The following is a 17661-nucleotide window of genomic DNA, read 5'->3' as shown; positions in this document are numbered from 1 at the left end:
TTTGCTCTGAATTTATATGTGGGTATATAAACATATATGCAAAGTCACTTTGAGGCTCCTTTTGTAAAACAAAAATTAATGAGATTATTTTAAATGCACTGGAATGCGCTAACCGGTTTGGTTCAGTGGATAGAACGTCGGCCTGCAGACTGAAGGGTCCCAGGTTCGATTCCGGTCAAGGGCATGTATCTTGGTTGTGGGCACATCCCCAGGAGAGGCTGTGCAGGAGGCAGCTGACTGACGTTTCAAACTCTCTATCTCTCTCCCTTCCTCTCTGTAAAAAATCAATAAAATATATTTTTTTAAAAAATAAATGCACTGGAATGCAATGCTTCCCTTCTAATAGCTGAAAATATTCTACAATATGGCTGGTTGATACTTCTACTTGATAGCGTCCAGCTAATAGACATGTTTTAAAATGAACACTTGACATGAACAATCTTTTAAAATTTCCTCAACCTGATGGGCATAAAACATCTTATCATTGTTTTAACATCTTTTCTGATTACACGAGTTTAAAAATATTTTAATGTTACTGGCATTTGTATTTTCTCCTTTTGTGAACTTCTTATTTACATCTTTTGCTTGTATTTCTTATGTGGTAATTCAACAAATACTTATGGGGTGCTGTTATGGACTCAATGTTTGTGTCCCTGCCAAAATTCAATGTGACAGTATTAGGTAATTAGGTTTAGATGAGGTCATGAAGGTGGAGCACCCATGATGGGATTAGCTTCCTTATAGAAGAGGAAGACACTCGAGTTTACAACCTCTCTGCCTGAGGACACAGCAAGATGACCATCTGCAAGGCAGGAAAAGGGCCCTCACAAGGGCCAGCATCTTGGACTCCATAGTCTCCCAAACTGTGAGAACTAAATGCCTGCTGTTTAAGTTACCTAGTCTATGGTATTTTGTTATAGCAGCCAAAGCTGACTAAAACAGGTGTCTAGAATGTATCTAGCACTACGTTACATGCCAGCAATACAACTGTAAACATAAACAAACATGGACCCTCTCTCAAAGAGCCTACAGTCTAGTAAAAGAGTTAGATGAATCACCCCAATAAATGTAAAATTGTGATAAGTCTATGACAGAGAATTTTGTTGTATCTAGCAGTGAATAACATAATTTGATTTGGTCAGGTCCGAAAAGAATTCTCTGAAGAATATGTAAATACTAACAAAGATAACTGAAAGAGTGTGTTCCAGGAATAGAAAATAAAAGGCACCAAAACCCAGCAACAGGAAGTATGTATGGCTAGACAGGGGGCAGGTCTTTTTTTCTGAGTAACTGAAATAACTGATCACTCTCTATATATTTCTGTCTCTGATAAACATAAACACACACACACACACCAAAGTCAGTGAATGTTTATTTTTGCTTACATTATCAGGAATGTATTTCAAAAAGATCACTTTGTGCAGTATGAAAGATAAATTAGAATGGAGAAAGAATGAGAATAGGCAGACCAGTTAAATAGCTATAGTTGTGGTATAAAACAATTATGTTGGAAGCTTGAATTTGATGGAGGAAATGGATGAATTCCAGAGATAACTAGGAGATACTGGAAGATCAGCTGGATATAAGAAGTGAGGGTAAAAAAGGTGTTTAAGCTACATTAAAGTTCTTGACTTACATGATGTGATAAATGGGATGGTGGTACTAATTAATAATATACAAAAACTTAAGTTATTCCCTGCATCTGACTAATAGATGTGTTGCAAATATTTTTTCCAAATTGTCACTGTATTAAAAACTTTTCTTATAGTATTCTGTATTTTACAAAATTTCAAAGATTTTATGAAGTCAGGTTTGTCAATCTTTTGCTTTAAGAAGACCTTTACCCATCTAGCTAGATGTATCTAGGTGGAGATGTAACTTTTACAGACACACACACACACACACAGACAAAGAAAAATGAAAGAATATACACTATACACAGACAATAGTGCAGTGAAGGCCTGGGCAGCAGGGGGCAGTGAGCTGGATTGTGGGGTGGAGAGGGAGAGGATCAATGAGGGATTAAAAAAAGAATATTAAGAACATATACTATAAAGTTAACAGGTCATCCTTAAGAGGTAGGATTAGAAGGGATGTATGTTAATTGTGTTTTTATAGTAAGAAGAAATTTTTTTGTAATCCAAGTTTTCTGCAGCAAGTATATTTTGTGTATCAGACCACAAAATAGACTGCCATATCATTTTGTAGCTTGTTTTTTTATTTTATTTTTTATTGTTTACAGATTGTAGCTTGTTTGTAAACTTAATAACATGTTATAAACATTTCTTTCTCCCTGTGCAAAGTAATGTTTCATTTTTTATTATTTTCATGGTGTGTTTTTTTTTACAAATAAAAGTCATACTTGAATTTGAATTGAGGTAACTTTTTCTTTCTCACAGTTTTGAAAAATGTAATAGAAAATTTAAAAACACTTATATACTACAAATAAATAAATGAATCTGAAGAAAAAAAATAAAAAGATGTGCTATGCTCCAAGAGAATATGAAACTATTCTACTAGGCAAAACCTTGATCAAGTAATTAGTAATATTTACACATAAAACCACTTCTATTTTGCTTAGGTATAGTATTAGAAATCATTCACCAGATATAAACACTGAGAATAAAAGGAATATCTCAATGTAGCCTCAATGCTTGCAGCAGTGTGATCTATATGAGAAGCAGAGTCTCAAGGGCATACCAGGTCAAGGCCAAATACAGACAATCCAAAATTTATATAAACAGGAAGGATGTTAAAAGAAAATAACAAGAGTAAAGTTCCAAAACTACTGGCAAGGAAGTGGGGCCTGGAGCAATCCCTGAGCCAAAAATTTATATGTATACTTGGTATAGTTCACAAACCTCTCCTGCACTCCAGAACTAGTCTGCAACCGTAAATAAAAAATAAAAGATATATTAATATACATAAAATCTCATTGTATTAATTCTTATCTCCCATGAATAATCTCAAAAGCCATTCAAATACTGGTTGGATAAAAAAAAAAAAAGCATAAATGTTTAAGTTTAAGTTCTGTAGACATTGGGTTAGACTCCCACCTCTGCCTGGACAGCTGTGTGACATTCATTAACTTAAAATATTTGAAGTTCCATTTATAAGTTACTTAAAGGGTTGTGTGAAGTTTAAATGAGTTAGCTCAGGTAAGGTCTAAAAATAAAATTAAAATTCTGTTATCACATCATGGAAAATTATGACATTTAGAAAGTAATGTTTAAGATAATGTGAAAGAAAATACATGTTATCTCAGAAATTCACTTTGAGGGACCCTGGAGATACTGAAAACAGATGGCTACATGTCCTTCAGAACAAACAAGCTGGGGTATTTTAAGCAGCTCATGTGACTGCTAATTAGAAAAAATATACTATATTTATTTTAATATTTCTTAGAAGAAAAAAAAAGAATTTCTCATAGGAGTCCCAAAATGAAAGTGAGAAGACTGGGCTAGTTCTCAGATGGGCAACTTTTTTGATGCTTCAAGATGTAAACAGTTAATGATTTATTCAAATAACGCAAAGTGCAAAATAGAAAATTCCACTTAGTAAATAATGACATTCTTTATGAAGTGCAGAAGTGAAAAAGGTAAACTACCAGGTTTATTGAGATTTATAATAATCTAATAGCTTTGAGTCAATATATAATTTTGGACAAATAAATTAATTTACCTCAAAATGAAAATGTGACCCAAATGGAATTTTACAAAATTATTAAAAAATCTAACAAAAGGTATAAAGTAACCAAGTCAGAGGTTGCAATTTGGATATGGTATATTAAATAAGCAGGTAGGATTATATCTGTGTTAGAATTACTCAGTGATGAGAGGGGGGTTATGAGGCTGTGTGGAAAAGGTGAATTAGCCCTGACTGGTTTGGCTCAGTGGATAGAGCATTGGCCTGCGGACTGAGGGGTCCCAGGTTCGATTCCAGTCAAGGGCATGTACCTTGGTTGTGGGCACATCCCCAGTAGGGGGTGTGCAGGAGGTAGCTGATCGATGTTTCTCTCTCATCGATGTTTCCAACTCTCTATACCTCTCCCTTCCTCTCTGTAAAACGTCAATAAAATATATTTTTTAAAAAAAGGAAAAAAAAGAAAAAGAAAAGGTGAATTAAGAGGTGGTAGTTACAGAATAGTCACAGGGATGTAAAGTACAGCATAAGGAATAGAGTCAAGTAGAGGCCTGGTGCAAGACACTTGTGCACTGGGGAAATGGGACAGGGTCCCTCAGCCCAGCCTGTGTCCTTTCACAGTCTGGGAGCCGTCGCTCTGACATCCTTAATGCTGCCACAGGGGCAGGAAAGGCTCCTGCCACCGCCGCTGCGCTTGCCAGCTGTGAGCCCGGCTTCTGGCTGAGCGGTGCTCCCCTGTGGGAGTGCACTGACCACTAGGGGCCAGCTCCTGCGTTGAGCATCTGGCCCCTGGTGGTCAGTGCGCGTCATAGTGACCGGTTGTTCTGCAGTTCGGCCAATTTGCATATTGCCCTTTTATTATAGAGGATAATCTATACTAATAAAAGAGAAACATGCAAATTGGTGTCACTCCGCTACGCCCACCAGCCAATCAGAGTGACTATGCAAATTAACCCAACAAAGGTGGAGGTTAATTTGCATATGCAAGCATGGAGTGAAGACCGAAGGCACCGGCTGGAGTGAAGACTGAAGAGGCGTGGCTTCTTCGCTGCAGTTGCAGCGGGGAAGCCAAGCCTCACTGCGGCCAGAGAGGAGAACCCTAACCTCGAGGCTTGGCTTCTCTGCTGTGGCCAGATCCAAGGCCTGGGTCCTGGGTGCCGGAGGAAAACTGGTGCCGGCAGCTAGGGGAAGGAAGGCCTATTGCACGAACCTTCGTGCAACGGGCTTCTAGTATTGTAATAACTATGTATGGTGCCAGGTGGGTATTAGACTTATCAGGGGGATCACTTTATAAGCTATATAAATGTTAAATGTTAAATAAGTTCTAGAACCACTATACTATACACCTGAAACTAATATAATATTGAATGCCAATTGTAATTTTTAATTTTCTTAAAGAATTATTCAGTGTTAACTGAATTTGCAAACAATTTTTGACAGTCTCTATTAATTATCTTGGATTCTGAGTTTTGTCAAATATCAAAGTACAGATAAAAAATTTTGAGACAGAGAAATAGTTCATTTTAAAATTTTGATTTTTTAATTAAAATTTTGTCTTTAAATCAGAAGCTGAGAACACAGTAATCAAAGAAACAATGATAAAGTAACTTCATCAGCAAGAACTGAATATATTTAGTGTCCAAATTTAATAGACAAATACTAAGTTTCTTATATACTGTAGGGAAACTAGTATCAAGAAGTCCTTTTCACTAATATATGAATGCTTCATGTATGCAATATATGAATTTTTAAATCTGAGAAAGTCAGTGTGTGCGCTTTAAAAAAGGAAACTCTGTTACAAAGATGAACCTCAAGACCATATGCTAAACAAAATAAGCCAGTCACAAAAGGACAAATGTTTTATGATTCCACTTATAGGAATATCTAAAGTCAAAATAATAAAAACTGAAAATAGAAAAGTGGTAATCAAAGACAATGAGGAGAGGAGAGGACAAATAAATGTTTAATGGGTAATTTCAGTATTGCAAGATGAAAAATTCTAGAGATCTGCAGCACAATGAATAAACAACACCTACTGAATTGTATACTTAAAAATGGTTAAGATGGCCTTAGCCAGGTAGCTCAGTTGGTTAGAGCATTGTACCAATACGCCAACATCAGGGCACATACAAGAAGCAATTAATGAATATATAAATAAGTAGAACAACAAATTGATGTTTCTCTCTCTCTCTAAAAAAAATAAATAAAATTTTTAAAAAGATTGTAATCTATTGATCTAGATCAGTATTTTAAAAAAATGGCTAAGATGATAAAGTTAATATTATGTTTTTAATAATGATAAAACATTTTTATAATATCAGAAAGTCAGCAGAATACCACTAAAACAGTTGTTTCTTAAAAATCCAAATGAATTACTCAAAGTCATACAATAAAACAGAAATTATAAAAACTAAGCTACCTGAACTTTTCAAAGTAGGTAAACAGAACATCACATCATTAACTTCAGAAATAAATGCTATTTTCTTTTGGAAGTCTCTGAGAAACAAAAATTATAAAATAAGTATAAATATCTATGCATCTTCAGTGGGAATGCACTTTGCTATTTCATTTTTTAAGTTCTATACCACAATGAAAAATAGTTGTAACAGCAAGAATCCAAAAATTTGACTTTGAAAGTATTTTTAGAAATATGCTCTGTTCTTTCAGCTTGACAAATGTGTGCCACTTTCTTCTGGCCTGATGAGAAATCTGTCATTTAATTTTTGCCCCCTATAGTGTAGTTTCTTTCTCACTGCTTTCATGATTTTTAATTTGTCTTTAGTTTTTCAGAGGTTTTTATATAGCATGTCTTGGTGTGGAATGCTGTGGTTTAACCTCTTTAGAATTTGCTAAGCTTCTTGCACCTGTAGGTTTATATCTTTTGTCCAGTTTGGGTATGTTTTTGGCCATCCTTTTTTTTTTTTTTTTTTTTTAAATATGTTTCACTGATTTCAGAGAGGAAGGGAGAGGAAGAGAGAGCAAGAAACATCAATTATGAGAAAGAACCACTGATTGGCTGCCTCTCGCATGCCCCACACTGGGGGTAGAGCCTGCAACCTGAGCATGTGCCCTGACCAGGAACTGAACCGTGACCTCCTGGTTCATAGGTCAACACTCAACCACTGAGCCACGCCAGTTGGATCCTTTATTGTTCTTTTAAATACTTTTTCAGACAGTCCCTCTTTCTCCTCTTCTTCTGGCACTCCAATAGCACAAATACTAGCTCTCTGTTACAGTCCCATAGGCCCCTGAGGCTCTGTTCATTTTATTTTACTAGTAGTCTATTTTCTCTGTTGCTCAGATTTGGTAATTTCTGTTGTTCAATTTCTCAGGTCACTAATTCTTTCTTATCCTCTCCATTCTGCTGTTGAGGCTATCCACTGAATTTTTATTTATTTTGGTTACTGATTTTTTTAAGTTCTAAAATTTCCATTTGGTTCTTTCTGATATCTTCCTTCTATTTCTTTTTTAAAAAATATATATATTTTATTGATTTTTTTTTTTTTTACAGAGAGGAAGGGAGAGAGTCAGAAACATCGATGAGAGAGAAACATCGATCAGCTGCCTCCTGCACACCCCCCCACTGGGGATATGCTCGCAACCAAAGTACATGCCCTTGACCGGAATCAAACCTGGGACCCCTCAGCCCATAGGCTGACGCTCTATCCACTGAGCCAAACCAATTAGGGCTCCTTCTATTTCTTTGTGGACTTTCTATTTTTTTTTTCATTTAAGCATGCTTTTAATTATTTGTTGAAGTATTTTTATGCTATCTGCTTTATATTTGTCAAATAGTAATATTGCTATCAAGCTATGTTGGTTGGTCTCTATTGATTATCTTCTTCCGTTTAATTAGAGATTTTCACTGGTATGACAATTGATTTTCAATTAAAATCTGAACACTTTGAGTACCATGTTATGACTCTAGAGTAGACGTTGCTTAAATCTTCTATGTCAGCTGGCTTTGTCTGGCCCTGCTCTAGCAGAGGAAGGTGAGGATATAAGCCCAGGTTCCCCACTCAACCTTCAGTGATACCAGAGATGGGGCAAGCTCCTTATTTCTTGCTTCCTGCCCAACCTACATTGATACTTCCCTGGCTGAGAAGGATATCAGTGTCTCACTATTCCCCATGTAGCTTCCACTGACACCATGACGAGAGGGAAAGAGGACTCTTTAATGCTTGGTGGTGATGGTGAAAAGTATTCACTGGCCAGTAAGCCTCTGTAGACACCACCCCAGCAGGCAGGACTAAGAGCTCATCCTTACTGCCAGGTGGGGTGGAAGGCCAGGCTCCCACATGGTCACTATTAGAAGCGCAGGGAGGGCTAGTTAACCATCTGATGTGGATTTAAGTCTTGTCTAGCTCTGTATCTAGCCTAATCTGACATCACCAAAGTGTGGGTGTTGGGGTGCCTTATTACAGCCTGGTAAGGGTAGAAGTTTACACTCCGACTTGCCCTATTGAGTGTATGGGTGGGACTAAGATTTATTTTCCCCATGATGTATGGCTGGAGTAGAGTGGTTGTTTTTGTTGTTGTTGTTGTTATTATTATTATTTATTATTATTATCATCATTATTATTATTATTTAGTTTTCTGCCTTGCCAAGGTTGCCCCTCTCCTCGTATTTGGCTAAAGAGATTAGGCTTTTATTGGGGCTTTTTTGCTCTGCATTCACTGGCGCTTTGGGTTACCAGCTACCTCAGCTCCAAGTATGGGATATATGAGGCAAAAAGAAAAGCCAAAAAACTCATCCCTGTGTCATTCTTTGGACCTCAAGATGCCTAGCTGCTCTGCCTTCTCTCTACTTTTAGAGGTTCCTTATATTTATATGTAATGTTGAGGCTTTTTAGGTGTACTTAGCAGAAAGAACAGAATAAAGCATATCTATTCATCTACCTAAGAGGCAGAAATTCTCTTTCCCATTTTTAATTATCAATAAATTGCAAAATTTATAACATTACTATTTTTAACCTTTATAAAAAATTTCAATTTGCCCAAACCCAAAGACTATTTCTATATTATTTTTGTACATAAATCATGTTATTAGTACAATTGTTAGTAGTCCTGACACCTTGCTAAATTTTAATTTCTAACATCATGATTCCATAAGTATGCTACAGATATAATTAATTACACCAATAGAAAAGACCAAGTTAATATCTGTGAGAGAAATTAGTGTATTTGTGAAACTGGGCTCTATTTCCAATTGTCACCTGGGTTGTCATTTGCAAATTTAAAATGTGGGGAAATTTCAATTCCTCTCTTCTCTTTGTAGAGCCACCTTTAAATTTAAGAAATTCTGAAGGTTCTGTCTTCAACATTTTTAATTTCTCTCAATTATTCACTAGAACAGTAACTCTATACTTCTTTGATCATGCACTAACTCCTGAAAACACACACTTATTAAAATCAATTTCTTTATTACTGCAGCTCCCAATTCCCAGAGACAAAAACCCTACTTATTGTGTAACAATTCTAAGATGTACATTTCCCTTATGTTTAAATATCACTGAAATACTCTACAATCAATAGATGTTACAATCAATAATGTCTTAAAATGAATATTGGCCAGGTGGTAGATAAGACATAGTTGTCAATATCTGTCCTCACTTCAATAGATTTACGTGCATTGATATTACCTTATTTGTTGAGCTTAACTGTTGCTTAAAATGTTTTCCTGGATGTTTTCCAAAACTTTCTGTTGATACCTTCTGGTAAGAGCAAGAAAGCACCAACATCAAAACTTGCTAATTGACCATCAGTGACTTAGACGAAAATCCCAAAGTTTACATCAGAACATTCTTAAGCAATGTCACATGACATCAATGACACTAAATTGCCCAGAGAAAAACACTGTGTGAAAAAAAAACACAAAAAATCTAGGAGATTAAAAAGTAAAAAGAACAACCACCCCAAATTATAGTTTGATTTTTTTTTTTTTACCTTTTCAATTAGTACATAAAATACTGGCATCTTAGATTTGATAAAATCCAGTATATGCATTATAAACATATCCAAAATATTCCTGGGTTCCTATTGCACCTTTACCATTGGCACCTCAAATTAGGCCTATCTAAATCCACATTCCACTTTACTCTCTCCTCTGCTTCACCCTATCTCGCTCTTTAGAACCCTTAATAAGTTTAATGGCACCATTTTCCCAATTACAAAGGCTAGAAAGAAAGGCAGAATAGTGTAGTGGCTAAATGTTCAGACATGAAAAGTTAGACTGTACTGGTTCAAATCCTAACTCTGCCATTTACTGTGTGATTTCTATGACTCAGTTTCCTCATCTATACTATAAGAATTTTAATATAGGTCTACCATCACACAGAAAAATATAAAATTATTCATATTTTAGAAATATTATAGATTATTTAACAACTAAACTAAGCCTAAGGCAGTATTCTCTAACCAAACACATTAATATTTTTGCAAAAAATACATTTAAAGGCTTAACAAGGGAACCAGACCAGTGTGACTAAATGAGAGAGCTTGGAGAAAAGTGAAAAAAATGAAGTCGAAAGGTGATAAGTGGCCAAACATGGCCTTGCAGGCCACCAGAACTCTGGCTTTTACCCTGAATGCATTATGAACCTATAGGAGAGTTTTGAGTAAAAAATGTGATATTATCCCACTTACAATATTTTAAAAGGATCACTCTGGCTGCTATATGAGAAATACATGGGGAGAAGAGGACAGTTACGGTTGTGTCCAGGATGAAGGAGAAATGAAAGAGGCGATGAAAAATAGTTTAATACTGGATATATTTTGAAGGACAAGCCAAGAAAAATTGTGAGGATACTGATGGATGTTTATGGAATAAAGGTTAAAATGAAGAAAAGCCAAGTTATAAATATGTCACCACAAATAGTTAAAAGTTTTCATATCCTAAAAAGCTGGTTCTTTAATGATCAAGTGACAAAGCTAATGGAACTTTTTCCAAGCTGTAAATAAAACCATGAAAATGTCACTGATGTAAATACTACTAGCATTTTACAATGATATGAGATCCTCAACAGTAGTGTTTTTAAAACGACTTCAAACAAGAAGAAAAATATATTAAATATACTAATTAATCAATATTTCATTCTATATACCATGAGGCTAGATAACATTAGCCTAATACAGAGCTAATTTTCTCTACTATTGGAAAATTTTATGACAAATACTAAAGCAACTAAAGATTAAAGCATTCCTGCCTAGCTGACATGGCTCAGTTGTTGAGCATCAACCTTTGAACCAGGAGATCACGGTTTGACTCCCGGTCAGGGCACATGCCCAGGATGCGGGCTCAATCCCCAGTATGGGGCATGCACGAGGCAGCCAATCAATGGTTCTCTCTCATCTTTGATGTTTCTATCTCTCTCTCCCTCTCCTTTCCCCCCTGAAATCAATAAAAAAATAAAAAACATTCCTTAAACATTTGTACTGGAGGCCTAAAAAAATATGGTGATGAAATTAAAACATAAAACGATTATATCAGAACAATAAGCACATCAATAACCAAAATGTTAATAAAATAAGTCATTTAAGTTTTATTATTCAAACACAAAACATTTTTCACTAACATAAAAATTTCTATGATTTACAAGAATACAAAAACAAAAAAAAACCCCAAAACAATTCCAAAGATAAAACTGTAGTCATTCAAATAACGTTCATTGGTCAATCAACAGGGATAGGCTGAGTAAACCACAATGACATACTGTACAATGGAGTACTAAACCTACAAAGAATAATGAGAAATATCTATATTTTCTACTATATAGCATTTTCTGTAATAGACTGTTAAGTGAAAAAAGCAAAGTGAAGGAATATGTGTATAATGTTCTATCATTTATCTACAAAGGAGGAGTAATACTTACTTTAAATAATACATTAAAAACCACACTGGGATAAAATATAAAATTAAAAAATTATAGGATGTGGGAGGAAATAGAGTGGTAGAACAGGGATTGCCATTAGAACCTGCTATTTTATATAAACCATAAAACAAAATTAAATTTTTAAAAAACAAACTCTAAAAAATAAAAAAAATTAAACAGTGAACTTAACAGCACACCTAGTTGGTGGTATAACCACACAAAATAGAACTACTTCAACTGATTTCTATACAGAGTAATTTGATGATATATTTCAAGTGGGATACTTAAGGACAAAAAGAAATGAACCACCTTTCTCCTCCCCCCCAAACCCAACCAACCAAACTTCAAACTGCTTTTAGTAATCATATTGTTGCTGTTGGTGGTATTGCTGTTATATTACAGTGTAATGTATGTGTAACATCTGATGAAACAAATAGTAATTATGCGTTATTTTAATCTTGTAGTTCCTGGCAATGAAGTGGAGGAGAAAGGAAATATTGATATATAAGATAGAAGAGATTAAAGAAAAACACCCTGCTGCTGAATTTGAATTGGAAACAATAACCAGTAGTAACAATGAGCACTTCTAGCACCCATTACAAGGAAGGGAATCCTTGGAAAAATGGCAAGTCTAGACCCGGGGCAGGAAATGTAAAACATGTCTGGAACACCTTGTAATACTAAAGTGCAAGTTTACTTTATCTGGTAATGTCCCAAGGACTCAGAAGCCAATATGAACAGACTCTTAATGACCAAAGATGGTATAATGCTGAACATTAATATGATACTCCCAAACTCACTTCATTTATACTTCCTCTAATCCACTCTGGAGAAGGGGCATTATTAATCTATTGTTAGTTTTCCCTAAGACTTCTACCTGATTCAAAGCAGGGAGAGGTTGAGGGTAATTATCTTGGTGAAAAGGTGAGATAACTGAGCCAGAATATGAAAAAATATCATTCATCTATTCAACTGGTTTCTGCTAAGTTACAGACCAGACACAAATTGTCTAAAGACTAAACTGTAACCTCATATTCTTTGTTCTACTATCTCCAACAAAAGTCAAAAATTTAGAACTCACTGTAGCCTAATCAGCTTCAAATTCTCAGAGTAAACCATCTCCTTCACTGTTTGCTTTGGCTCATTTCAATAGGGAAGAATTAGCACTATTCTGTGCACAATGCAGTTGGTAAAGCAGCATGTAAACAATTGATGTGTTAGAGATGATGATGAATCAGCCAGGAATATCAGAAAGGTTTGAGTTTGGTAAAAACCGATCAAGTAAAGAAATGAGGCAAATGAACTGCTGTGTGCAAAGACACTATGATGTGAACCAGCAAGGACGGTCAGGAAACTAAAAGTAGCCCAGTACTGACATAGTGAAAAACGTGGAAAGCAATATGAGAAGTAAGAGCTAGGAAGATGCCTGATCATTCCCAAATAATCATATTTTTTCATAAATAATATTAATCATAGAGACTACGTAGCTTGGCCAAGGGCACAAGACTAGCAAATGCAGAACCAGGATTTGGAACAAATTTAACTCCAAATATTTCATTTAGCAGAGTGACCCATTTTCCAAGGTTATTCCTGGTTTGTAACAGCTGTCTCTACATTAGTATTAATGGGGCCTTTTACCCTAACAAGTGCTCTGATTTGGGAGATATCTTCACCCTATCTCTTAAGCCACCACCATGCTATATCTTTCTAGGCCCAAGAAAACTAGGGTTTCATTAACTTCTCACATTCATTAGTGGAATTAATTGCGAAAGAGATAATGCTGATAAAAATAATCATGCATTTGGAAAAGTTTGGGGCTATCACCTTAACAAATAACCCATTATATACTAATTTCTATAAACATTGTCATAATTTAAAAAAATTCTTATGGCAAAAAAAGAAGTCAGTATTTTCTAATTTTAATTTGGTTCAGAGACACTATGTATTATACTTCAGCTATACTACAGCCATAAATTCTAACTTCCTATAGGAAGGTAGTTAGATCAGCAAAATTCTAGTCAAGCTTAGTCAAAATAGGACCTAAGAAGCTCATATTCCATATCCCATCTCCCAAAAAATAAAAAGTTATAGTTACTCTATTGAAAATGTTAACATTTGAGCAGACTGTTCACCCCCCTCACACTTGTTTACTGGCATGTAAAAAATTGGATATTTCAGATTCTTGCTTTTCCAGAGTAGACAGAGGCAAATATTAAGCCAGGCCAATGGAAGTACCTTAAGGGGAAATAAGGTGCAGTCAGAGGGTTCCCCTCCCTTGACATACACAGAATATGGAGAAGATAATTTCCACTCCTCAACCAATTTTTATTTTGCTCTTGGGATGGGCATATGGAAAAACACAGTTCAGGAGTTGTGGTGATCATCTTGCACTAAGCGGGGGGACAGGGTAGGAATAAGGTCCATATTTGGGAAAGTCAGATGAACAAAAAGCCTGAAAGACCCCAGGCCCTAGATCAGTGGTCGGCAAACCGGGGCTCGCGAGCCACATGCGGCTCTTTGGCCTCTTGAGTGTGGCTCTTCCACAAAATACCACGTGCGGGCGCGCATGTACAGTGCGATTGAAACTTCGTGGCCCATGTGCAGAAGTCGGTTTTCGACCTGGGCGAGTCTATTTTGAAGAAGTGGTGTTAGAAGAAGTGGGGGGTGTCGGTTGGTTGGGCGACGGGAGACGCGGTGCAGGCGGGCCGCGGGATACGCAGCGTGGGGGAGGTACACTGTTTTGAGGTACGTTTGCTGAGGTCGACCCCTTCCAACTCTCCCATCTACACTCGTCTATCTGAAATAAGTATACAAGATGAGTGTGGATGGGAGAGTTGGTAGGGGTCGACCTCAGCGAAAGTACCTCAATCAGATTGAGGACGTTTTTAGCAAAGGCCAGCTTAGGAGTACCCTAATTAGGTTAATAACAATGTACCTACCTATATAGTTTAAGTTAAAAAAATTTGGCTCTCAAAAGAAATTTCAATCGTTGTACTGTTGATATTTGGCTCTGTTGACTAATGAGTTTGCCGACCACTGCCCTAGATGATCATAAAGCAGTTTAATAAACCTCAATGCCTTTCCTCTTAAGTATATGTTATCTATAATAATAAAAGCCTAAGCGACCATTACAACCAAACAGACAACTGAACAGGCTGTGTGGGACGACTAGGCCAGCAAGGGGGTTAGTGAGGGATGACCAAACAACTGAACCGCAGGCTGCGTGGGGCAACCAGGTCCGCAGGGGGGGGCAGTTAGGGGCGACCAGGCTGGCTGGGGGGGGGGGGGGGGGCAGTGAGGGGTGACCAGGCCAGCAGAGGGGGCAGTGAGGGGTGACCAGGCTGGCGGGGGGGGGGGGGGGGGAGTTGGGGGCAACCAGGCCAGCAGGGGGGGCAGTAAGGGGCAACCAGGCCGGGGGGGGGGGGGCAGTTAGGGGCGAACAGGCCAGTGGGGGGGGGAAGTTGGGGGCAACCAGTCCAGCAGGGGGGGGGGGGCAGTAAGGGGCAACCAGGCCAGTGGGGGGGGGGGGGAATTAGGGGCCACCAGGCCGGCGAGGGGGGTGGCAGTTGGGGGCAACTAGGCTGGCGGGGGGGGGGGGGGGGGACGGACAGTTAGGGGCGATCAGGCAGGCAGGCAGGTGAGCAGTTAGGAGCCAGCAGTCCCGATTGTGAGAGGGTTGTCCAACTGCCGGTTTAGGCCCTAAGGATCAGGCCTAAACCGGCAGTTGGACATCCCCTGAGGGGTCCCGGATTGGAGAGGGTGCAGGCTTGGCTGAGGGGAACCCCTCCCCCCGTGCACGAATATCGTGCACCGGGTCTCTAGACCTCTATAACAAGAGCTCTTATTCTTTAGGGCATTTTAAACTTGATATACTCACTTGCAGCTAAAATCATCCCAACTGCCACAATGGGTTATCAATCAAGTCTATAAAAATTATTCCATAGGAAATTATTCAGGACAATTATTATCTTTTCAAACTCAGAAGCATAAATCAAAAAAGAAAACACAAGGATTAAACATCTAAAGAAAGAAATTGGGTTTTCATTTTCCCAGAAGAGATAAATGAAATAATGGTCAAAAGTTAACACATATGAGTACTTTCTATGTGCCAAATATGCTTAATGAGTTATGTCAGTTAACCCTCACAGCAAACCTAGGAAATATCATTCCTATTCTATAGAGGAATAAAGGAGAAAACTGAAGCTTATAAAAGGTAAGCAAGGTCATACCACTTGAGTGGTTAAGGAAGCCTTCATAATCCACCTCAGTCAACCCCAGTGTCTAAGTACCAACTATTTAAGAACAGCTAAAGATAAATGCACATTAGCTATTTTTTCTATAATTAAGAGATACAAGTCCTCTGATGAGCATGAAAAGAACAGAAGGAGTAAGGAACTTGAGAACCATGATTATAATTATGAACAACCACTATTGTTTTGCAATGGCAAAAAGACCTCCTTTTATTTATTTTTTAAATATGTTTTTATTGGTTTTTAGAGAGAGAGGAAGGGAGAGGCATAGAGAGAAACATCAATGATGAGAGAGAATCATTCATCAGCTGCCTCCTGCACGCCCTCTACTGGGGATTGAGCGCAAGCTGGGCATGTACCATGACTAGGAATCGAACTGGTGACTTGTTGGTTCCTGCGTCAATGCTAAACCACCAAGCCACACCGACGAGAGAAATCACATAAAGAAGGCAAGGCCCAGAAAAAAGAAACAAATTACTAAAACATGTCGTGCAGTTAGTGTTAAGAGTCAGTAATCAAACCCAATGCAGAGCTTTTGATTCCAAGGCCAGAGCACTTTTCATTTCACCAAATACTGCCTCTCCTTTAAATTGAAGTATCAGATCTTCAATATACATGATGTGTGTGTGTGTGTGTGAAATATACAAAGAAATAAAACTGAAAGTTTACTAAGAGAGATTTACAAAGTTAGCTGAAAAGCTTTGGTGTGAGCAGACAGACAATAAGTGTTTGTAGTGTTGACACATAGTAAGAAGAAAAAAAATTGAATGAAAAAATTATTTTGTTAAGATATTCATACTTCCTGTTAAAAGCTTAAATAATTGAATTTTCTTGGAAAGTACCCACTCATTAAAGGTAGTTAATACAATGACTCTTTCTCACTGAATTTGGAAGTAATCTTAATAAAAACTAAACAAGCATAAATTGACTAAATGGAGAACTATGTATCATATTCTCCCTATAACAAAGTAACCAAATTGAAAATTATCGTTAATGTCCCCTAACAATTCAAAATTGCATAGAGATAGACTTGAATTATTTGATAATCCTGCACATGTATTCAAAAGAAAAGGAGATGGGGGTGAAGCATGTGTACAATCAAGTACTCATATTAACACAAAGTACCAAAAGCCAGAGGTGGGGAGACAGGGTGAGGATCTCATATGGGTATCAATGGACTCAATATTAGGATTCCCAAGAACCATTTATTCTCTTTCCTGGGAAGAATAATTTTTATTAATTACAGTAATATAACATGTTGCTCACTTACCTTTAAGAATAATTTCTGTAAAATCTAAGGTCTCTATAATTGTATTTGAATAAAAGTAAACAGAGAACTGGCTTACTCTGCAATATCGAGATATCCACAGGAAGCAGCTGCATGTAGTGGTATCCAGCCTTCATTATCAGGTTGATTAATATTTGCTCCATTTTCTACCAGAAACTTCACCATATCGACATTGTCATCAATGCAAGCCTAAAAACACAAAAAATTACAAAAAGATTTGATTCAACACTCCTAATAACATAATAATGCAATAGAATTCCTACTTTGCAGCCTTTATAATATAAATATTCTCTGCAAATTAGTCTGTTGCTATTTTGATTGTACTGCCATCACACAGGCCAATGTACTAAGAATTTAAATTGTAAGAGTCCTTGATTAGATACATCTACAACAGTAGTATATGTGACTAGACAATGCCAACCCCATGGGAAAAAACAAGTACATTTCATTAAAATGAAAACAATCAAAACTTTATAACTAAGCACCAAAAATATCCTCCATAGCAATGGTTCCCAAAATGTGTTCTGCTAAGGGGGGAGAAATCCTTTTAGAGAGCTGACATGGTCAAAAACATTTTTAAAATGATACTAAGATGGTATTTCCATTTTTC

At 37.0% G+C, this 17661-nt stretch overlaps 1 protein-coding gene across 8 annotated transcripts in view; it reads right to left on the bottom strand.

Annotated features, from left to right (window-relative positions):
* Positions 1-17661, bottom strand: part of PPP1R12A (protein phosphatase 1 regulatory subunit 12A) — a 149076-nt gene that overhangs the window by 81201 nt on the left and 50214 nt on the right. For all 8 annotated transcript variants that reach the window (XM_070409663.1, XM_070409668.1, XM_070409664.1 and 5 more), the window contains exon 2: positions 17110-17240. In XM_070409663.1, coding sequence (XP_070265764.1) covers positions 17110-17240 — 131 coding nt within the window. The remainder of the gene's footprint in view (positions 1-17109; positions 17241-17661) is intronic.

Source organism: Myotis yumanensis, unplaced genomic scaffold, assembly GCF_028538775.1.
Source record: "Myotis yumanensis isolate MYYU_CA2020_CCGP unplaced genomic scaffold, mMyoYum1.0.hap1 SCAF_3, whole genome shotgun sequence".
Classification (NCBI taxonomy): Eukaryota; Metazoa; Chordata; class Mammalia; order Chiroptera; family Vespertilionidae; genus Myotis; species Myotis yumanensis.
Note: the sequence above shows the minus strand (reverse complement) of the source record. Positions and strands in the feature narration are given on the sequence as shown.